This window comes from Taudactylus pleione, unplaced genomic scaffold, assembly GCF_031769625.1.
Source record: "Taudactylus pleione unplaced genomic scaffold, aTauple2 ptg000374l, whole genome shotgun sequence".
NCBI classification, from domain to species: domain Eukaryota; kingdom Metazoa; phylum Chordata; class Amphibia; order Anura; family Myobatrachidae; genus Taudactylus; species Taudactylus pleione.
The window spans coordinates 351782-376606 of NW_028284775.1; the positions used below are offsets into that span (position 1 = coordinate 351782).

At 44.1% G+C, this 24825-nt stretch overlaps 1 protein-coding gene across 2 annotated transcripts in view; it reads left to right on the forward strand.

The window, feature by feature from the left end:
• The first annotated feature begins 1834 nt into the window (after window positions 1-1834).
• LOC148508169 (amine oxidase [flavin-containing] A-like) overlaps window positions 1835-24825 on the forward strand; it is a 125667-nt gene continuing 102676 nt past the window's right edge. Inside the window, exon 1 of one of the 2 annotated variants that reach the window (XM_088444909.1) lies at window positions 1835-2108. In XM_088444909.1, coding sequence (XP_088301035.1) covers window positions 2063-2108 — 46 coding nt within the window. In that variant the 5' untranslated portion in view covers window positions 1835-2062. The remainder of the gene's footprint in view (window positions 2109-24825) is intronic. The other variant, XM_088444908.1, reaches the window with a different exon arrangement.

Consider the following 24825-nt stretch of genomic DNA (forward strand, 5'->3'; position numbering starts at 1 on the left):
ACAAACATTACCATACTCTCACAGCAGACTTGCGTACACGATTGCTACCATGATCACATTAGCGATCCTTGCTGAATCAGGCCCACAGACTGCAACTGGCTCGCTGAGGTGACAGATTTTACTGGGGGCTGCAGCCCTGCAGGCCCTAGGTAAAGTCCCTCACTGGTGGTCGGCCAGATGCAATGAAGGGATATCAGAGCTGCCCCTGAAGAGACAATCTGATTGAATCAGTTTTTTTTTATAAAAAAGGTATCCTACATGTATAAACATAAGGAACTTGTTTTTTAGTAAAATGAAAGCCTGTCCATCAGGAGTCTTATGCTTTTCAGTCCTTCCTGTTGAAATTGCATAATTAATAAACACTTGACATCTTAAGTACCCTACACGGGGACTTATTCTATTTCACTTGCAGGAAAACGTAAGTAAATATGCCTGCCAAAGTTCCCATGGGAGAGCCATGGCCTAGCTGTCTCACACAAATTGTTAGTACAGGTTACATGTGGGGAAACCCTGGATGGTGCATTTATTTAAAGCTAGGAAGGAGAAGAATGGTAAGACAAAACCAGGTATCAGTAAAAACTGAATAAATAAGTACAATATGTGCAGTTAAAAGAGATATATAATACTCTAACGTGATTTAATTGCCAAATGTAGATTGATCATGTAATAGTGACACAGATGCTGTGATTTAAAGTAAAACTATTCCTTGTGCATGTATAGAGGGGCAATTCTAGCCTTTGCGGAGCACAGGGTGAAAGTTTCCTTTGATCGGGGGCGTGGCCATAGTAAAAAAAAAAAAAAAAAAGATGCGACCTACACGCTGCATTTGCGTTTGGAGCTGTTTGCCGGGGGAGGGGGCATTTGCCTAATTCTTACCTTGTGAAGGCAGATGGGTCCTTGCTGCTGCTTCTCCATTCTCTCTCTCCCACAGTTGCCATGCACAACGATGACATGCCCAGCCCCGGCATTCTGGGAGACTGGGACTCCTAGTGTGAGGGAACTAATGGCTCAACGGGCGCCACAGCTTGCAAATATGGCGGGGGACAAGAGCGGGCGCCATCAGATTAGACGGCGGCACCCCCAGGCTGTAGTGCCCAGAACTATAGCCCTGCTTGCCCGCCCCTAGAACTGCCACTGCATATATAACACATACCCTCCGACAGGACCCCTTTCTCCAGGTACAAAATGCTCAGCTCACAGACTTCCCACTAATACCCCTGTCACATCGCGATGCCGGGTTGTACCCAGGATTTTGTTATCGCGTCCATCCTGACGGCCCGATCTGGCTTATTGCCGGGTCAGTGATATCATCGCTATCACGTGCTGAGCAGGCGCTTGAAGATGAGATCTTAAGGCAGCAAATGTGTGAGGGGTATTAGTTTATGATCACAGTTTCCTATGGTAAAACACTTTTTTCTTCAATTAATGAATCCAACACAGGTGTCTGCAATTGTAAATTGAGAGGGGAATCCAGCAGCAAAGCATTTTGTACTGGTGCAAGCAGCCATGTTACTGGGTCTGTATTTTATATTTCTGAACATTTTTAAAGTGTAATGTTAAATCTAACAAGACAGTATAAAGCTGAATAAACATTCTGTAGTGGAGGATAAAGTGCACTAATCTCTTGTAAGATAACATTTTTACCATGACTTTACAGTATAGGTTAGTTATAATGTTACGTAACATGAGAATTTATACAAGATGTTTGACCCAGAGAAAATCCCAATTCCAGACTCCCTCCCCCCCGCACCACCCCGGCCAATCCCGATTCACGGCGCATTCTGGTTTTACTGTATAATCGTGTAACCAGCTGTGCCGTCACTCAGCAATCAGCAGCAGTCTCAGGCTGTCACATACTGTGCTGCTGTACACCAGCAGTCTCACTCTCAGGAGATCACATACACGTCACCAGCAGCAGTCTCACTCTGAGGCTGTCACGTAGATACATAAACCGTGTCACTCTATTAGACTGTCACATAGACATCAGCAGCAGCAGTCTCTCACTCTCAGACTGTCACATACGCACCTGCAAGGCTCCTGGGAGGAAGAAGGTAGAAGAACCATGAGTGACACTTACGATGTGATTGTCATTGGTGGAGGCATTTCAGGTCTGTCATTGTAGTGTTGTGTATGTCCTTTGTGTAGCACAATGAATTGAAATGCAATCGTGGTATTAGTAATCCAAACAATTAAAAATGAATGTAATTTGCAATAAGAATAAATAAAACTAGGATTGCAATCTTAAGGAAATGGGTTGTAGTTAAATTTAGCTGTTGAGTGTAAAAAAGTCGTTTTGTATCAATGTTGCATTTGCAGGGAAGGAGGTGGGTGTGCCGGGTACAGAAAGTTACAGCAAGAGATACATCGGGTATGTATATAGTGCATCTTTGCTTTGTTTCTAATGCTGGGAGGCAGCTCTACTTCTATATGCACAGCACAGATGTGGTTATTATATTTTATCTGGTTTCTGTGCATTTGTTAAATTTTTATGTTCACAAAACAATGACCGTTATAACTGGCATATTGCTTCCTCTGTCATCTGTGTGCATTGATGGAATAACCTGTTTAAACGTCTTTTCAACACTTACATAAAATAGACCATAATACTGAGACTAGGCCATAGTGTAAACAAGTTCTTGCTTGGGAAGTATTGACAGCCTGATGATGAATACTACAGAGTTTCAGCCATATTTGGATAGGATGTTACGCTATGATTAACCTTTGGTGAACTAGGTGGGATGTGACATACCCCTTCAAGATTTACAGTAACCTATAACTTTTAAAAAAAATACTGCGCTCAAGTTGTCGTTTGGTGTACCTTGAGTTGCGATGTGTAGTGACAGCGGTTTAGTGCGGTGAGCGCTAGAGCATCGAGTACACGTGCGTAAAGTGCATGTGTGCATTTCATACCACACCTGGTTCAGCATACAATATTTTGTTTTTTATAACTTTTTTATACATATTTTTGTTATCTTTACTGCTTTATGTTTGGTATTAGGAACATAGTGCCGGATTCAATTATACGCGAAAACGTTAAGTTTTCACATGTGCGAACTCTTCACACCCTTTGCCCGAATGTGTTACTTTTGGCCACAGTCACGTATGCCTATGGGTTTTTCGGGTAATACTATTACAAAACACTCGATGCAGCATTCGCCTGTAAAATATATGTAGAAAACTGCACCTGAAAATGGGGAAATGTGCCTGTACACCCAAAAATGGTAAACTAACATTGGGTAATAGTATACAAGTGCATTATTGGACAAATCAAAGGGGTTGGGGTTTTAAATTGTGTCAAATGGCTGTTACATGCATTTTTCTTTAACTTTGGAAAAATTATATAAAGCAAGTTTTTGGGGGCAAAATAAATGCTGCAGTTAAATTAGGGGTACATAAAAATGGGTGCAAGTATATTTTTGTGTTATTTTAGGGTATTTTTTTTAAAAAAAGTTAAAAATACACCTGCTGCAGCCACTTGTCCCATCCATACATCCCCCCAAATTACCTACCACACTACTTTAAACTAATTTTCAACACTTTTTACATTTTGACCCCAACACTGACATGTAATTTTTAGGGGGAATTAAGTTAATTAAAAACCTTTTTTGCCTAATTAGTCATTAGGGGATGTGTCCAAGCAGTTCTAACACATATTTAGCCCAAAATAAGGGGTTCCCACATTTTTTCACGTGCTCTGAGATGTTGAAAACTATCGCCGATTTTTGCTATGGCTAATAGGATAGCACAATATGCATTTTTGGCGAAAAGTTCACACAAGTCTAAACTTTTTGCCAAACTGCGGCTTTTCGCAACTAATTGAATCCACCCCATAAACTTTGAAATGTCTTCTCGACTTCAGGATGAAGACATACAGTATATGCAGCACTTTTTCAAAAAAGTTGTTCCTAGAAGACTTATAAGTTTAGTTTACTAAAAAATAGTTTTATTTTAATTTTCTTATTTTAAAAGATAAGAGAGTTTATTACCTTTTTATTCATTTGTTTTATTTTTATACCTTAAGGGACAAGAATCTATCTTATGATGGTCGGAATTACTGTCATACTGAGCTAGTATACTTATGGTGTTGTATAGCATGGGGTATGAGATACCCCGCATGGTTCGTCATTTTGATTTTTTCCACCTGGTTCACAGAAGGTTAAGAGATTCTGAATACACAAAACATTGTAACATTTATTTTTTATATATATATTTCTATGTGAATGGATATAGGAATGATTTTGCATACTTTTTTTCTATGGGATTCTATTGCTCATGGATGTTGTTTATCAAATCAGAGTTGTATTCAGAAGGTACATGTCAGAATGGTGATAACAGAAGAAAATGGATGGAAAAAATGCTTTTTCTACTTCAGGGTCCATAGGGTATCCACAGGATACCTTGGGGTATAGGTGTGACGTCAGTCGCAGGGCACCAAAGAGTTAAGCTTTCAGCCTCCCAGGATGCACTAGGTCCCCCTCCTATACCCCGCCCCCGGGCCAAGGCACCTCAGTTTAGTTTGGTGCCCGGCCGGAGTCGGGTGCACCTGTTGGAGTGGGGGCTAGAAGAGCCCCTGAAGCTTATTCTTCATGCAGCTGTGGCTGCACAACTGGATGAACAGCATGGACAGTCAGTCATGACGTCCATGCTGTCTTCCCTACACCCCGCCGGTACCAGAACGCCGGTACTGATCCGGGGATGCTGGTGGGCGTCTGGGGTCACAGCTAGCGGTGACCCCAGATGCTCCGGACCATGGCCGGATTCAAGGGGGACAGAGGTAAGCAGCGGGGTCCCGCGGTGGGTCCCCGCTGATCACATGGTCCTAAGTCCCCAGGCAGGGGGCTCCCTGGGGACTGGCTGCAGCGTGGAGCCAGGCGACCAACCTGCGCTTCCACTACCCCCTGGGACAGCGGACCGCAGCAGAGCGGTAGCGCTGCGGCGTCCCAGGGGTTAAATGCATGCCAGGGGAGCGCGCCTTCCCTGTCTCACAGCCGGCGCCTCCCCCGCTGCACACAGCCCTCTCTGCATGCTGCCGACTGGTCCTGTGGCAGCGCTCCTCCCCCAGGCCAGCCTCCTCTCTGCTCCTCGGCGGCCATCTTCTCCAGAACGCATGGTGAACGCTGCTGGAAGCGCTGGACGGAAGCATCGTGGTCTGGGTCCCCCCGCATACCTCTCCTCCGCTGTGGTCAGGTCTGTGTATGCAGCGCTGTGTCCTACCAGGCCCTGTGTCTGTGTAGTTGAGTGATCAGCGCTGTTAGTGCAGGAATTGTTATTTCTCTGCATTGTATGTGACTGTGCTAGCGCTGCTGCCTGTAATCTTTTCTTCTCTAAACTGTCAGCTTTATTACTGTCCCTGTTCTTTCTGCTAAAGCCCTTGCGGTGCGGTGCTGCAGGGTGGTCTCTCGCCTATTTAATACTTAATTGGTGAGAGAGGTCACATACGTGGTGCCATCATGTCTGAAAGTGATTTTCCCCTCCGGCTACAGTGTACCACGTGCAAAGTACCGTTAGCGGAGGGGGAGGGTAGCGCGGAGGGCCTTTGCCGGCAGTGTTTGTCCATGGCGCGGCCTATTACGGTTACAGCACCGGTACAGGAGCCGCCCTGGGCTTGTTTCGCTCAGGCGTTAACAGCTTTAGTGGGCCAGTTAGCTCCGCAGCCCGCGTTTACTCCGATGGGTTTGTCCCAGCAGTCTGTGGTGTCGTCACCCATGCAGGGGTTCCCACGACAATTGGTGGTACCCCACAGTCTCCCTATTTCCCCGCTCCCGGGTTCTCAGGAGCCAGCGTGGGTTAACTCCCTGACGAGTTCTGTACAGCACTTGTCGGATGTGTTGCAAGGGGAGTCTGTGATGCGGTCTCATAAAAGGCCGGTGGCGTCTCTGTCCGCTCCTTATGAGGATGACGAAGGGACGTCTGATGATGGGGAGATTCTAGATCCTTACGATCAGGAACCTCTCCATACTAAGGACGCTGATGCTAAGTCCAAAGTATATATTCCTGGACTTATTCGGGCGGTCCGCACAGCCTTGGTGATTGAGGACGAAGTTCCCCCAGCGGCTAAATCTAAGTATGCCTTTTTCAAAGATGTGAAGGGCGATGCCACAGTCTTTCCTCTTTCGGGTCAGTTGGTGGACCATTTAGAGGAGGCGTGGAAACAACCTGGCAAAAGATACCAGCCGCAGAGACGCCTGGCGGTGGCTTATCCGTTCGCGGATAATTATTTTGCGAAGTGGGAATCCCCTCCACAGGTGGATTCTCACGTGACCCGTCTTGTCCGTAGTGCCACATTGCCGATGCCATCCATGTCCTCCCTTAAGGATGCTACGGACCGCAAGGTAGAAATCTGCCTGAAGTCCGCTTATTCCCTTGCAGGGGGGGCAGCACGGCCGGCTATGGCCATTTGCTGGGTTGCCAGAGCGATGGAGCGCTGGGCGGATTCATTAGAGGCTTCTTTTGAATCCGACTGTCCGGCCGATCAGGCGGAGTTGATTGGCAATCTCCGTGATTCGGCCACCTACATCAACGAGGCGGCTCTAGACATTAGTACTCTGGTGTCTAGAATTTCTTCAGCAGCGGTAGCTGCTCGTCGCACCTTGTGGCTGCGATCCTGGAAGGCGGACGCAGATTCCAAGAAAGGTCTGGAAGCGTTGCCGTTTACCGGAGAAGTTCTCTTCGGTCCGGATCTGGATAAGATTGTGGCCACGCTGGCGGCAGCCAAATCTGCCTGTCTCCCGTCGGCCGCTGCTCCTTCTGGTTCGGGACCATCGTCCTTTCGGTCATCTAGGGCCCAGGGCAGGCCCAAACCACAGTCGTTTCCTCGACAGGCTGGCCCTAAGAAATCGGTCAAGCCCCGGAAGCAGGCATGGAGTACCAGACGTCCGGCCCCCAAGCCAGATGACAAGCCTGCGGCCTGACGGTCCGGGCCTCCCTTTGGGGGATCCCAGGGTAGGAGGCCGCCTGCTACAGTTCGCCCAGTGTTGGTCGACCACTACGACAGACACTTGGGTTCTGGAGGTGGTTTCCCACGGATACGCCCTCTCCTTCCGGCACAGACCCCCGGCTCGCTTCTTCACCACGGGTCTCCCATCAGACCGGAACAAGGCTACGGAGCTGCGGAAGGTATTGCACACTATGCTCCAGGCTGGAGTTATAGTGGCGGTTCCATTCTCCCAGAGGGGCCAGGGTTTCTATTCAAATCTATTTTTGGTACAGAAACCCAATGGGTCATATCGTCCGATTCTCAACCTCAAAGCACTCAACAAGTCTTTGCGGGTCCCGAAGTTTCGGATGGAGACCCTACGGTCCATCATTCTGGCACTGGAACCTGGGGACTACTTGGTGTCATTGGACATACAGGACGCTTACCTGCATGTCCCTATTCTTTGGCGCCATCAACAGTTCCTCAGGTTTGCAATCAGCAGCGACCACTTCCAGTTTCGGGCGTTACCTTTTGGCCTGGCAACAGCACCACGTGTTTTCACCAAGGTGATGGCGGTCATGGCGGCTTCTCTGCGGCTGCAGGGAGTCCGCATGTTGCCGTATTTGGACGACCTGTTATTGGTGGCAGGATCTCCAGAGCTCCTGTTACGCCACTTGGACCTGACCATTGCACTGCTGCAACGGCACGGCTGGCTAATCAACTGGCAGAAGTCCACTCTAATCCCGTCTCGGAGGATTCTGCATCTTGGAGCCTTATTGGACTTGGGACAGCAAAGGATCTTCGTGACGGAGGACAAGATCTCTGCTTTACAGTCAAGGGTGCGCAGTTGTCTGCACAGCCGCCGGGTGTCCTTACACTCGGCGATGAGGTTACTGGGCTCCATGGTGTCGGTGTTCGACATGGTGGAATACGCCCAGTTTCACTCCAGACCTCTGCAGCACCTGATCCTGTCCAAGTGGAACGGGCTGACTCAGTCTCTGAAGTCCCAGACGATTGTGCTCACCCAGGAGGTTCGCCTGTCCCTTACGTGGTGGTTACAGACGACCCACCTCAACAAGGGACGTCCGTTCTGGGTTCCAAATTGGGTCCTGTTGACAACGGACGCCAGTCTTCGGGGCTGGGGAGCAGTTTCGGGTCCACACTTGTTCCAGGGCAGGTGGACGCCGACAGAAGCGGAGCTTCCAATAAATATCTTGGAACTCCGTGCGGTCTTCAATGCTCTCCAGCAGGCACAGCGGTTTCTCCAGGGTCGCCCGGTGCAGGTCCAGTCGGACAACGCTACCACCGTGGCCTACATAAACAGGCAAGGAGGAACTCGCAGTCGGGCGGCTCTCGTAGAGGTCTCTCGGATCCTGGTTTGGGCGGAGCGCAATCTTCCGGCCATATCAGCGGTCTTCATCCCGGGAGTGCTCAATTGGGAGGCGGACTTTCTAAGTCGCCAGGACGTTCATCCGGGGGAATGGTCCCTGCACCCGGACGTTTTTCAACTACTGGTGGACAGGTGGGGTCTTCCAGAAATCGACCTCATGGCGTCCCGGCACAACAACAAGTTGCCGGTGTACGGGTCTCGCACAAGAGACGAAGGGGCGTCTCTGGTGGATGCTCTGTCCGTCCGGTCTCCCTTCTTCCACGGGTAATCCGGAAATTCAAACAGGAAGGAGGGACGCTCCTGTTGATAGCTCCCGCGTGGCCCAGACGGCACTGGTTCTCAGACCTTCAGGGTCTGTCCGTGGACATTCCTCTGCGGTTGCCGCTACGACCGGACCTTCTGTCTCAGGGTCCTTGCCTTCACCCGGACCTGACTCGGCTGTCTTTGACGGCGTGGCTGTTGAGACGGCCATGCTGAGGTCCCGGGGGTTTTCCAGCTCTGTGGTGCGTACCATGTTACGAGCTCGGAAACCGTCTTCCGCGAGGATATACCATCGCGTGTGGCATACGTTCTTCCAGTGGTGTCGACCGAGAGGTTATGCACCGCGGGAGTTTCGTCTGTCTCGGATTCTCGCCTTCCTGCAAGCGGGACTAGATCATGGGCTTCGCCTTGCTTCTTTGAAGGTACAAGTTTCGGCCCTATCTGTCTGGTTTCACTGTAGGATTGCTACAATCCCGGATGTGCGCACCTTTATGCAGGGTGTTCTCCGCATTCAGCCGCCCTTTGTTCCACCTGTGGCGCCTTGGGATTTGGCTGTGGTCCTGAGGGCTCTCCAAGGACCGCCGTTTGAACCACTGGGCTCAGTGGATCTTAAATGGCTAACAGCTAAGACTGTTTTCCTTCTGGCCATTGCTTCGGCCAGACGTGTTTCTGAGTTAGGGGCTCTTTCTTGTAGACCCCCTTTCTTGGTTTTTTATGGGAACAGGGCAGTGCTCCGCACTCGGCCCGAGTTTCTTCCCAAAGTTGTTTCCCAGTTTCATATTAACGAGGAAATAGTTGTTCCGGCCTTTAACTCACCGGGTCTTTCCGTGGGTGAGGCCTCTTTGGATGTTGTGCGGGCCTTAAGGACTTATGTTGACCGCACTTCTTCGTTTAGGAAGTCGGACGCTTTGTTTGTCCTCTTTGGCTTCCGTAAAAAGGGTTGGCCTGCTTCAAAGCAAACTTTGGCAGCCTGGATCCGTATGGCTATTTCTGAAGCTTATCTTCATGAAGGCCTACCGGTCCCTCCTTCTCTGAAGGCTCATTCCACTAGGTCTGTGGGTCCTTCGTGGGCAGCTCGACGTGGTGCCTCGGCAGTTCAGATCTGCAAGGCTGCTACGTGGTCTTCTGTCCATACCTTCGTGAGGTATTACAGGTTTGACACCTTCGCCTCTCAGGATGCTTCCTTCGGGCGGCGGATTCTCCTTTCTGCACAGGAGCGTCCCCACCCTTAAAGGATACTGCTTTGGGACATCCCCAAGGTATCCTGTGGATACCCTATGGACCCTGAAGTAGAAAATATGAGATATGGTAAGAACTTACCCTTGTTATCTCTATTTCTACGAAGTCCATAGGGTTCCACAGGACTCCCGCCCTGTCGCACCTGTGCTGCAGATGGGCTTTGCTCTGGTCACCGGTTTTCCGTCTCCCTCTGGTGAGAATGTGATTCTTGTATGTGTCCAGATCTTTGTTCTCTCTCTTCCTTCTCCTCCTCCGGCCTATGGCTTGGTAACTAACTGAGGTGCCTTGGCCCGGGGGCGGGGTATAGGAGGGGGACCTAGTGCATCCTGGGAGGCTGAAAGCTTAACTCTTTGGTGCCCTGCGACTGACGTCACACCTATACCCCAAGGTATCCTGTGGAACCCTATGGACTTCGTAGAAATAGAGATAACAAGGGTAAGTTCTTACCATATCTCATATTATTAAGATTGGTCTGATGAAGCAGTAACTTAGCTTTAATTGCATCACTGCCATTAAGCATTGCTGTCCTGGTGATACGGGTTGAGTCTCCCATATCCAAAATGCTTTGGACCAAGGGTATTTTGGATGTTGGAATATTCCGTATTTTGGAATATTTATATACCATATTTGAATATCTTAGGAATAGGGCCCAAATCTTAAATCTTAACACAGAATGCATTTATGATTCATATACACCTTATACAGACATCCTGAAAGTAATTTGAAACAATATTTTCAATAATTTTGTGGTTCAAGCAAAGTTTGTGTACAAATGTATTTCATATACACCTTATACACAAAGCCTATAGGTCATTTTATACTTTATTTTTAATAATTTTATGCCTTAAACAAAGTTTGTATGCATTGAACCATCAAAAAGCAAAGGTTTCACTATCTCAGTCATGCTGAAAATATTCTGTATTTTGGAATATTCCATATTTTGGAATATTTGGATATGGGAGACTCAACCTGTATGATAATTTGTTTTTATATGGTGAGAGGTGATCTCTTTTTTTTTTTTTTTTACCCAAGCAATAAGCAGCAATAAAAAGCAACTTTATTGCAGTATAATAATAAATGAACCCCTGAAAAACAGGGAATTTCAACATATGCCTCCAGATGCTGTGGAGCTACAGTATGCAGTCTGGATGCATCCCAACAGTCTAATCCCGGCAAGGGTCTAATGATAGACGTTGAAATCCCGACGCCTGTCATATTACCTACGCCGGGAGCCCGACGCCCAGCATCACGATCGAAGGTAAGCCGGGGCGCCGAGGGGGGGAGGGTTAGGTTAGGGGCTCCCGGGGGGGGACTTAGTGTTAGGCACCCCCCGGGAGGATTATGGTTAGGCTAGGGGAAGGGGGGGTTGTGCTAGGCACCCACGGGGGGAGGTTAGGGTTATGCACCCCCCAGGAGACTTAGGTTTAGGCTTCAGGGAAGGGGGGCTAGGCACTTACAGAGGGGGTTAGGGTTAGGCACTTGGGGGGCAGGTTAGGGTTAGGCATCCCTAAGGTAGGGTTAGGGTTAGGGGGGGTTAGGTTAGTGAATAGTAAAATACTTACCTGTCGGAATTAGAACCGCCGATCTTCCAGCGTCGGGATTAGAACCACCGGCTGTATTTCATACCGATCTCGGAGCTACACATCCCAAAATGCCCAACCACAGTTTTAGCATGCCATAATAGTAATATTGTGGCAGGGCATACTACGATGTGTACTTCTACAGCAGTTTGAGGTCTGCATGTTGAATACCCCGACTTAGACTGTAGGTCTGCGTTTTATATAGCCTCTGTATGGGATCAATTCAGTTACATGTAAGTAAGATCACATGCGTGGTGCAATGTACAGATGACGAACAGTGTGTACATCACATATACATATGGTATCCTAACATTGTGCATTTTCCTGTGCATCCCTGCAAAGGTGCAAGGTACTGGAAAAAGCATGGGTGAATTACGGTGTTAGTAATTGAATTGCTAATTATATATGGATCTAGGGTTGATTTGGTGTCTCCTGTCCTTGGTGATGCTGTTGTGATGGGATTTGTGTTAGCAAAGCAGAGGCCTATTCAGGTTGTCTGAGGGGGCGATTCAATTGTTTTGTGCAGCTCCTGCTGGGCGTCTATACGAGTAGGCGCCCAACGGAGCAATTCAGTTGTTTTTCCATTAAGGCGCCCATTAATTTTTAACGCACCTAAAAGCACTGGATTAGCCACGCAAAACGGCTAAACCCATCTAAAGAAGTGGACTTTGCACACATTTCTTCTCGCACCTCAGGAGGCTGTGAGAATAAATATGTCCCCTGCGGATTTAGGCGTCTGAACAGAGCAACAATTGAATTACTCCGTCGGGCATCAAATTGTATAGATGCCCAGTGGAGGGGTGCCCAAAACAATTGAATCACCCCCTGAGAGAAGTGAATAAATGCAGGGCTGTAAATAGGGTAGTGCAACTGTGCCACGGGGCACCGCAGGACAGGGGGCGCTGTTTGGGCCTGTCAATTTTCCTGTTTATTATCATTCTCACTTGTAGCTTCCTCTTCTTTTATCCCTAGCATCTCCTGGCCTCTCCTATCTCTTCCCTGGCCCTTCCCCATTAAAAAATGTGTGTGTGTCTGGGGGGGGGGGGGGGGTCACCAATGCTCTCTCTGGCACAGGGCACCAAAAAGTCTACTTACGGCTCTGATAACAGGCAAATTTTACTTCTCAGCTGTTACATTTTTTTTTTTTGATGTACCAGTGATTAGTCATAGTCCTCCAGCTATATAGCCTACCTAGAAATTAATTGTCCATAACATAACATAGGTAGACTCACCTGCTTGCTTGTTAGGGCTTGAGCCTTCTGGGCTTCATTTACAGTATGCACCACTAAATGCATCAGTGTTTAGCACCATTGTGTCTAAATTGTACTTCCAGCACATATTAAGGTGCAGACTAGACAAAGAGCACCTAGAAATGTGACTTTCGGCTGCACTACAACGAGAAGATGGAGACTGCATCCCATTAAATTATAGGAAAAGGCATGACCTTTTTGTCAGGATGTGTGCACTTCCACACATTAAAAAACATGGTAATATGTGTCCCTTTCACCCCTCCTCACACTTTTATATCAATAGTCTTTTTCAAGGATTCCATCCACCTTTTACCATCAGCTGGTGCTAAATTCTGATCCTCTGTTGACAGCGCAGCTTTAGTCACTATCATGAACTTTCCGGACACTTGTGAAGTTGAAGTTGCACAACACTACTACAGAGGAGTTTGCTTGCTGTTTGCACTTTGTATTTGAAGCCCACTACTGAAACCTGTTAAACAGATCAATATATGTTGGAACAAGTGAGCATCACAGCAGATCACTATTGTCAGCAATGAGTCTACACCAGGGATTCTCAAACTCGGTCCTCAGGACCCCACACAGTTCATGTTTTCCAGGTCACCCAGCAGGTGTATTCATTACTCACTGACACATTTTAAAAGATACACAGGTGGAGGTAATTATATCACTTCTGATTCTATGAGGAGACCTGGAAAACATGTACTGTTTGGGGTCCTGAGGACCGAGTTTGAGAACCTGTGGTCTACACGCACGTGCTCATGGAACCCTAACTGCATGATTTTCAGGTTTCCTCACAGAATCAAAAGTTACTTAATTAGTGCCACCTGTTGAAATAATAAAATGTGTCAGTCAGTAAGGAATGCACTTGTGCTGAAGGATGTAGATGGAAAACATGCACTGTAGAATTTCCTGAGGAATGGAGTTGGAACAAAGTTGGCTTAGTGTAAGCAGAGGACCCATATGGACACAGGGCCTGATTCAGATCCGCACGCAAATGCCATCGCAGCTGAGATACAGTATCTTACTGATCGCAATTTTAAAAATCTGCTAATGATTCACCCATCATCCAGTGCTTAGAGACGTCCAATGAAAGTATCTGACATCTGCAGCTCACTACCCTTCCTGGTGCTGTTCACAATTTATAGTATGATTATTTAATTGATATCTGCTGCAAGTAACTCGGGTCTAGTTAGGACCCTAAATTTAATACCAAAGGGAAAAAAAGAACTACTAAATAGTTACTGCGCTAGAATTCAATTGTCTTTTTTATTTAAACTTGTACAGGAGGCTTGTTCGGTTATACCAAAAATGGTTTTATTCACAACATCAATATATGTTCAAAGAAAAAGAATTATGCAGGAAATGTTATTTTGCTTCCAAAAAACCGAATAATGAAAGGATTCAAGAGACACCAATTGTGTTGAATGAATCTGACCAAGAAGGACTTCTAACCTTAGAACAACTACTTAGTGAAAACTCTACAGATATCATGCTCTTTGATGTAGATACACAGTCAGATGCATCAGTGAGACCAAAGTTCAAGAAGAAATCACAATTTTTTCTTCTTGAACATAAAACATAGAACATAAAACATAGAACATAAAAACCCTGCTATTAACATTTTTTAAAGTAAAATACTCCATGAGTTTAAAACATTGTGTCAAAAACCAGATAACAAAAGTAAATATTATCCTATTTCATTTAAACAAAATTTATCTAAAAAGGAAAGATTAGCCTTGAAACAGCTAAAAGATAGTTGTTCTTTGGTCGTTAAGCCAGCTGATAAGGGGGGGGGGGAATCATTATCCAAGATAGAACCGATTATATCTTGGAAGCTAACAGACAATTACATGATCAAAAATATTATGTTCTGTTGCCTGGGGATCCCACCCCCCTTTATCGAACAACATTTGGAAACATGTTGGATCTAGCAAATCACTGAGAATGCAATATCTGAGGATGAGTTTAAGTTTTTGTTTTGTGCACATCCTGTCACCCCTATATTTTATCACTTACCTAAAATTCACAAATCACTAGTTTCACCCCAGGGCGTCCTATTATTTCTGGTATAGGTTCACTCACATCTAATATTACAGAAAACCTCTGAGATATGCTGGTGGGGTTTTCTCAGCCTCGATGTCCAGGCACTCTATACAAATATTACACATCAAGCAGGAATCAATGTGGTTAAATATTATTTAGATAATGATTTAAATCTCTCAGGAAAATGACATGACTTTCTATTAGAAGCAATATTATTTATACTCACTCATAATTATTTTTTATTTGATCATAATTATTATCTACAAGCACTAGGAATGGCCATGGGGACCAGGTTTGCGCCGAGTTTCGTGATTCTCTATATGGGCCGGTTTGAGGAACAACATATATGGACTGGCCCATATAGAGATAAACTGGTCCTCTATGGCCGTTTTATTGATGATTTCTTTATTATTTGGGATGGGGGTTTAGCATGAGCACTAGAATTTGTTAATTATTTAAACATTAACCCATATAATCTTTTGTTCACTCACACCTTTAGTTACGAATGTATACATTTCTTGGATATTGCATTCTCAGTACAAGATGATGTTATTGTTTCATCTAATTATGTAAAACCGGTAGGTGTTAATTACCTGCATTATCTTAGTGGACATTACAAACCATGGATACAAAATATTCCTAAAAATCAAATCCTAAGATTAAGGCCGAATTGTGCCAAGGATGAAGATTTTCTTTCCCAGGTGGAAGAAATGTTGAATCATTAGAAGAAGGGGTTATCCAGAATATATATTAGAGAATGCAAAACAATATGCTAGGTCTATAAATAGATTAGATCTTCTTATAGATAAACCAATTAATGGCAATATTAGAAAAACAAATATAAAAAGGAAAGATGGAAACCCTGGAGTAGATATATCTGAACCTGTAACCTTTATATCTAAGTTTAAGATAAAATCAAGAGAGATAAAGAACATTATATATAATAATTTCCCTATCCTCAAACAAGACCCTATATTGAGAAAATGTATGGAGGATAAACCTTTGATTACTTTTAGAAAGAATACAAATTTAAAAAATCTATTGGCACCCAGTTAACTGAAAGTAGAGAAAATACCCCCCCCCCCCCCTTCCGAGACACATGGTTACAACCACAACCAGGAGGGAACTATCGGTGTAACAAAACTGTCTGTTTACCCTGTAAACATATGCAGAATAAAGTCCAGAGTATCACCTCCTCTGTAAATGGTGAGAATTTTGAATTGTGATTCAACATATTGTGTATATGTTCTACAGTGCCCTTGCTCCCTACAATATGTAGGGAGAATGAAAAGATCAGTTAAATGTAGATTCAGAGAACACAGACAAAATATCTTCAATAAGGTACAGACACATAGTGTATCATGTCATTTTCTCCACCACCATGGTGGTGACCCTAAATGGCTATCCATCGTGGTGGTGGAACAATTTAAGAACACCAAGATGGGAAGGAACAGATTTCATCAACTTTGTATAGGGGAATCAGCATGGATCTTCAAATTGGACACTCTTAATCCAAAAGGATTGAATGATGCTTTAGACTATATAGCATTGGAATAATTAGGATATCCATTTAAAATAAGATTAATGGGAAGTAATATGCGGTTGTATAGAGAAGATTCACATGTATGAGTTACTCTGTGTCATGTCTTGGTTGTGCCCTGTAAGTCATGAGGGACGTCGGTCGCCGTGACCTAGGGCAGGACTATTATATGACAGGACATGCTATATTAATATGTTATTTATGTCCTAATGAAAGGATAGGAAAATAGGTTATATGCTGAGGGACATGAGGGACGTTGTGAACTGATTTATATGATATTAATAAGAATAGGAGGAACTAAAGCAAGGTTGATTATATGCATTGGGTATTCAGATGGGAGGAAGATGGTTGGGTTGGTTTAGCATGAGATATAGTATATTGAGTATGATAAATAATCCTGGAGTAAAATCAAATAGGATGAAAATATCTGTATAATTGACTGTGATTGGTTCGAAAAGATACATTCTTATAGCTAGAAGCACATATTTCTCCATAGAACCATACAGGGGAAATGGATATTAATAATAATATTAAATAATAATATGAATATAAATGCATGCTGTTCAATATATATTATTATGTCTTGGACTCTAAGGACCCAATAGATCTCAATTAAGTTATATATAAATCATTTTTGTTGTAATAGGTACATATGGATTATTGGTGCAATTTGTGCATATGGATATGTACTCATAATTGTTTTTGATGTGGTATATCTATATGAGATAATTGCAAATATTTTAAAGATATCATAAATACCTTTATATACTCTCAGATTAGTTGGTCCAGATGTGATTAAATCAAAATGGTATATAATTATCTAAATAAAAACAGGAGGCTCGTTTAATGTTATGGTGTGTTTAGATATATGTTATATGGTATTATTACCATTTTTATTTATATTTATTTCAATTTATTTTTCTACATTACAATCATTATTATTTTTGTTTATACATAATACCTTTATTGTATGAATACCAGCAGAATCATAGATATTTAGATTTATGTAGGAACTTTTACTATATATATATATATATATATATATATATATAGCTGTATGAGACACTCCTTAGTGTAGCTATAAGAGAGATTTGAAAACTTGCAATCCAGTTAAAATTTATTTGTCATGGATTAAGCGATCAATTAATTAAAATTCAGGGGAATAAATAGAGGCACTAGGGACACTGGTCTCTAGTCTTGAAAAAGTCTTAGCATTCCATGGGACGAAACGCGTTGACTTTTTAATGTCCCCTTGATATTCTGTTTGAGAGATTATTTTGCACAGTACCACTAAGATCTCTCTACCTTTGTGATATATAGCTGTGGTGTCTGCACAGCGGCATCTCCCCACCTCCATCCATTGGCACGAGAAGGACACAGAGTGCCTGTTTTTTTGTAAGTTTACTAAAGCCTGGCCACGCGGTGATACGGAATAACGGTAGATTCACAATATATATTGGCCAGGGCTGGCTCCAGGCATGTTCCACCTGAGCGGCCGCACGAGGGCGCCACCTACAGAGGGCGAGCTGATATTCTGGCGGCATTTTCTCTGGCTGTTACTGTCATGCTGGGCTCTGCTCAGCCCACCCACCACACTGATGCTGCTGCTGCGCTTTCGCCCTACCGCTGACACTGGAGGCCTGGACAAGGTGAATAGGGCGTCCATGGTGCGGAGGAGACGGTAAGTGAATGCAGCTCATGGCTCATCCCCCCATCACATCAGGCAGGCTGTGTGTGTGTGTGTGTGTGTGTGTGTGTGTGTGTGTGTGTGTGTGTGTGTGACTAATGTGCTGGTGTGCCGCACCCCACCACATACATACAGCCTGCCTGTCAGTGCCAGCAGCCAGCCCATGAATAAAAAAATGGTGCCGGAGTCTGAATGGATGCTGCGCACACAGGGGCGTAGAGAGCCGCGCGGGGCCCCGGTAAAGAGGGGGCGTGGCCTAATTTCAGAAGGCGTGGCCACGCCCCCTTGTGAGCCCCTCAACCCGGCGCAAAGCCAGTGGGGGGTGCGATCAGTGTGATCGCTCCCCCCTTCAGGCATAGGAGATTGCTGTGGCTGCTACTTAGCAGCTGCAAGCAATCTCCCGCTGCAGCCCAGCACACGCTGTGTGCTGGGCTGCTGCAGAGGGAGGGAGGGAGGAAGTGAGGGGGGGGCGGCGCCAGACCCGGGCCCCCGCCGGGCCCCTCAGGAAGCCTGGGCCCAGGTAAACTGTACGCGCACCCCCCCTCTCGGCGCCCCTGTGCGCACATCCGCGTGGCATCCATTCAGTGACGGGAGAGGGCTGGGGGAAGTCCAGCTAGTGAGGCTCCGCCCAGCCTGACATTATTTGGAGGCGTATGCCATGCAGACACACCTCCAAATAACATCACATAGGGGGCATGGCCTATGGTAATTAGGCCACACCCCCAATTTCGGTCGGGCGCCCTATAAAGAGCCGACACAGGGTGCTCCAACCCCTGGAGCCGGCCCTGATATTGGCTGATGTAAGAGTGGGGGAGAGATCTTTATATAGCAAGGATCGCTTGGATTGCATATGGTAATACTGGGACGCCAGTTAGTTACCTGGACATTATATTGTTAGCAGCCAGCTTGTTAACAAAAGTGTATATTCATGCTATATTACAACACTGGATTGACATTTGGCTACATATTATCAAACTAGAAGATTTGCAACAAAGTGTGGACTGGTTTTCAAATATAGCAAAAGGGATTTTAAACCAGTGATTTTTTTTATGTGAAGTATATATTATTATGTGTGAAGTATCTTTGAGTATGTATATCATTTTATACACATAAACATTAATGATATATATGAAGAGTAGATCTTAAACAGCAAACTGATGTCATGATTACTGCTATATACAGTATGTGTAGTTTTATCTTTTAACATATATTGATGTTGTGAATAAAATAATTTTTGGTATAACTGAACAAGCCTCCTGTACAATAATAGAGAGCAAACTGTAATTAATTTACTATTTAAGTATAAATAAAAAAACAATTGAATTCTAGTGCAGTAACTATTTAGTAGTTCTTTTTTAGGTTTCTGTGTAAGTCTAAGGTGCCGCAGACACGCAGAGGGTTCTCCTGCTGTGAGTAAGGACGCAGTAGCTAATTAATGCACTCCCCAGAAAACAGTGTTTAAACGGCCAGACACAGCTGCGTTTCTCTAACCACCCCCCCCCCCCAATATCAACCCCAAATGCTGACTACCTGTCACTCACTTTGCATGTGATGCCTCTTTGTGTGTGTGATTGCAGTATGGATTTGCAATGGCTAACAATAGCTCATACTGCGTAATATCGGTATTACGTGCAGATGTGAATCAGGCCCATAGGTGTTTCCAGAATCAGTAAATTCCTATAAATGTAAAAAATAAGTTGTCACTGGTGCTTAACCTTTGATACATTCATGCACAGTCGCTGTTGTTAATTGGAAGGTGTGCAAACCTTCACAAACAAACAGTAGTAAAATGGTATCATCTGCTATAGTGCAATTCTGTGGGGTCTATTTACTAAGCAGTTTTAGGAGAAAGAGTGTAAAGTGATAAGGTGCCAGCCAACCAGCTCCCAACTGTAATTTTTCAAACAGAACCTGTGAAATGACAGTTGGGAGCTGATTGGCTGGTACCTTATCCCTTTTCACTCTGTCTCCTAACACTGCTTAGTAAATAGACCCCTGAATCTTAAAAAAAAATTATCCATACACTCTAACATAGAAAAGTAATCTCTTGAATTATAGCATATAAATATATAAACATACATAAACAATAAAAGCTTCATGAAGCGGAAGTTAAAAGAACCTTATTAAATTGGATATCCTGTTAAAAAATGCGTTCATAAATTCACTATTGATGTGTTGAGTTCCTAGATATTCATATAAATGTGATAGGATACTGATGAAAAGCTCCATAGAAGTAGGAAAACGTACAACAAGCCCCAGTTAGCAAAATCATTTGTTTTGAAAGTGGATTTTATCTTGCTGAATTCAAATGAAACAATGTATAGTTCTGTTTAGTAACACAGGGCCTGATTCATCTTCGGGAATATAAGGGTGGGTACACACATAAACGACCAGCAGTCATGCTGATGTTCAGAGTGATTTGCCTTCATCCTGGACATCGCATGATTGCCGGTACACACTTAAAAGATTTAATGAACTATGAATACCTAATGATCTATATACCTAAATGTCGCTATTTAGCGTTGTAAGTCGCACAAGAAATAATTGCTTTCCAGACTTTGAGTGTTGTTCCAAAGCACAAAAAGTTATTATTCACATAAAAAGCATTTAGTTACACGCTGTGATCTAAATACTATTAGCGTAAAAGATTATACATAAACAAGGTACAGTCGATACATACGCAGGCGCTCTGGATCCAGATTTCCGGCATCAAAGGTGAAGCCTCCGTCAAAAGAAAGAATATGATGACTAACTACTGGAAATAGAGAGCCTGAATATATACAGTAAAGAGAGTGGGCAATACAATAGAAACGAGTTGGCATAATCCTATTGGTTCTTCTTCTTGGTTCTTCTGTCATAGGTCAGTTTGTACAATGGTAGTTCAGCTCTCCAATGGCTCTTTGTGTGTGTTTTAACTAATCAATAGACACTACATACAAAGTACATTCTAACACCTAATGCTCTATAATCCATAACTTGCAGACGCATGTTGCGATCTACTTGCCGATGGAACCAGAGATCTGCAAATAGACAGTGGTTTAGAATGGTACCAAACATGGTCTGCTTATCATGTACTAAACCTTAGATATCAAATACATACATTTTACATCATAATTAATAAGTTTAATATAAACCATAATGTGCAGGAACCTTTTATGAGTGCGTGTATATTTATGATTATATGTAAGTATGCGTTGTGTGTCTTCATGCAGTGTAAAAAGTGCGCTGTATGCAGGGGTTGTATACAGCGCAAAACATGTGCTGTGTGTTTCTATTTATAATTGCAACTGTATATATATTGTGGATACCCATGCATTGTGGATACCCATGTGATCGTTTAAGTGTATATTTACATATATATATATATATATATATATATATACATATACATAGCTTCAAACAGTAATATTACTTCTGTCTGAACTAAAAAAAATGACAGACAATAGAGTTTGTCCTGTTCACAGGTGGAGCAAGTTTTGGCAAGAAGTCTGATAATTTTAACAATAGGGTTTCCTATGTTTATTCAGAATACAATTGTCAGTTCTTCTTAACCACATCAGCATGGACACAAGGCCTTCAATTGCTAACGATAGCTACACGTCTGACAATTGTTTCTAAATCCACATTCAGAACACTCCCTATGAGCATATCAGTGTCTGTGTTATACTTCAATTGCCACTGTATCTGTATGCGAAGTAAACACTCACAGTATATTTGTGTATTCCAATTACTAGTCCCAGACATGTCCACAAGACTTGTCTGTCATCACTAAATATATAATGTCTTTAATTATATGTGTATTCATGATTATGTAAAGACTTTAACAGTGTGCAGTAACAAGGCAGATGTACACAATGCTAAAATAGCACCATGCACAATAATATTATACTGACTACACCAGATGGCATCGTGCAAACATTATTTTTACAATTTAGGTCTCAGCCAACCATCCGGCTTCGACAAAATGATGGAACGATCACTGTTCTGTCCTTCATTAATATGTACAGCCTCACGTGCAATATCGTGTGATTGGCCGTGCAGCAGGCCAATCACACAATATTGCATGCGACCGCGGGAGTGTGCAAATCGGGCATACACACTGCACGATATGCCAGATTTGTCATTCCGATTTGGCCAAACACTTCATGATTTAATGAACGATAGAATGTTTACTTGTTCCATCCTTCATTAATATGTATGGCGCCACATGCGATATCGTGTGATTGGAAGTGCAGCATGGCCAATCACACGATATCACATGCGTCTGCGGGAGCACACAAATCGGGCATACACACTGCACAAAATGCCTGATTTGTTGTTCCAATTTGGCTAAGTCGGCCAAATTTGGCCGATATTGTGCAGATGTATATCCGGCAAGTACCTGTGCATCTTGGTAAAGCCATGCTGCACTGCAGGTGAGGCAGATGTAAAATGTGCAAAGAGATATAGATATAGATTTAGGAGTGGTGTGTCCAAACAGAAATCTAAATTGCAGTGTAAAAATAAAGATGTCCAGCATGCATGGGCTACATGCAAAAGCATCCAGTATTTTCCCTGCATGCAAAAAATGCATGTTTTTGCCCCCCTTGCATTGCAACATGGTTTGTCCAGGTTCACAGTTACTTGCTTTTATATCTTACTCTATTCCCAAAACTGAATCAGGCCCACAGTCTCAACATGCCACTTTCCATCATAAATAACCAGTTTATACTTGCATTGCACAGATATCGTTAATTGGTATGTCCCGGGCTTAATAAAGTCTCTTAAAGTTAATTGTGCAAGCAAATAATATGATAGATTCCAGATAACGGGAAGAAACACTGGCCTGTACGCTGGTATATTGTTTGACTGTTGACTGTTGTGTGGAATGATGCCGGTCAGGTTCCCCGCTAATTGGATCTCACGTGCAGTCTGAGATATACCATCATTTGAAAGAGGGCGTCTCCTCTACTCCTCTTAGTAGTCATTGTCAAGTTATTACAAGACAATAACATTCTATACTACAGAATGCATTAAGAAGTCCACAGATGGGGAGTTCTAATGATGAATGAAATCTCTTGGACCCTGGCTTCAATAAACTCAGGAGTGCCCTGATCTGATGTGTCAGGTTGTCTAGTTTTCACTGTGGTATACCTTATTGGGCTATCACATTATCCCTACACATTTTATCTGCTGCTTTTGACACTGTGGACCACCCTCTCCTGCTGCAAATCCTTCACTCCCTTGGTCTACGTGACACCGCCCTCTCCTGGCTATCCTCCTACCTCTCTGATCGATCCTTCTCTGTCTCCTCTCATGGCCTATCTTCCCCCCCCACATCCTCTCACAGTAGGTGTTCCCCAAGGTTCTGTTCTTGGACCACTTCTTTTCTCCCTCTATGCATCCTCTCTAGGTGAGCTCATCAGCTCTTTTGACCTCCATTATCATCTCTATGCTGATGAAACTCAGATCTACCTTTCCTCCCCTGACATCTCTCCTCACTCGTATCTCCAACTGTCTTTCTGCTATATCTTCCTGGATGTCCCAGCGATTTCTTAAACTTAATATGTCCAAGACTGAGATGATCATCTTCCCACCCTCCCACATAACCTCACCTCCCACTATTTCTTTATCAATTGATGGCACAACTATCTCCTCTAGCCCCAAAGTGCACTGTCTTGGAGTTATCCTGGACTCATCCCTCTCCTTTAAACCACATATCCAGAACCTCTCACAGTCCTGTCATTTCCATCTTAAAAATATTTCCAGGATCAGACCCTTTCTCACCCAGGATGCTACAAAGACCTTGACACACTCACTGGTCATCTCAAGATTGGATTACTGTAACCTTTTCCTATCTGGCCTCCCCAAATCCCATCTCGCTCCTCTCCAGTCTATCCTTAATGCTGCTGCATGGCTTATCTTCCTCTCCAAACGCTCTACATCTCCCTCCCCTCTCCTACAAGCCCTTCACTGGCTCCCCTTCCCCTTCAGAGCCCAATTCAAGGTTCTCACACTCGCTTACAAAGCCCTCACCCATTCCTCTCCCATTTACATCTCTGACCTCATCTCCCTTCACTTTCCTGTCCGCCCTCTTCGTTCAACAAATGCACACCGCCTCTCATGCCAACTGATTACTTCCTCCCACTCCCGCCTCCAAGACTTTGCCCGTGCCGCTCACCACCTCTGGAACTCCCTCTCCACATCAGACTCTCCACCTCTCTACAATCCTTCAAACGGGCTCTCAAGCCCCAATACTTCATCAGTGCTTTCCAGCTCTCATCCTAACTTGCTACTACATGCTCCCTCCTCCCCATCAGTATCATGCCCATCTATCTGCCCCTCCCCTTGAGAATGTAAGCTCTTGCGAGCAGAGCCCTCTACCCTCTTGTGCTTCTCCTTACTTTATGTTCATCTACTTCTTACTCACCACTAGGACACCTAACACTTGGTGCCTATGCTTTGCTGCTTATGTGGGTGTTATGGCCACCTATGAATCAATGTATATTATCCATGTCCTTCTCCTTCATTGTATTGTATTTTACTGTAAGTCACTCTTTGGTTATGTACCTTGTAAGGCGCTGCGGAACACTTGTGGCGCCATATAAATAAACAACAATAATAATAATAATTATACAATTAATTAAAACTAGCAAAAAATGCTTTATAGTTTTCAAGTAAAGATTTTTTTAATGAAAAACTACAGTATATCTACAAAAAGTATAAGTACCTGGTACTAACACTTTTACAAAATCAATAAAAACATGAACATTAACACTAAGGCCCGTATTCGATTAGCCGCGAAAAAGCCAAGCTGCAATGTTTTCGCTGCCTTCGCGTGTTTTTATACAGTACTTTTTGTGTGCGTGCTCCTGCTTATCTCCTTATTCAATAAAAAAAGATGTGAAAAGGCAAACAGTCTAAATCGTCAGAAAGCGAA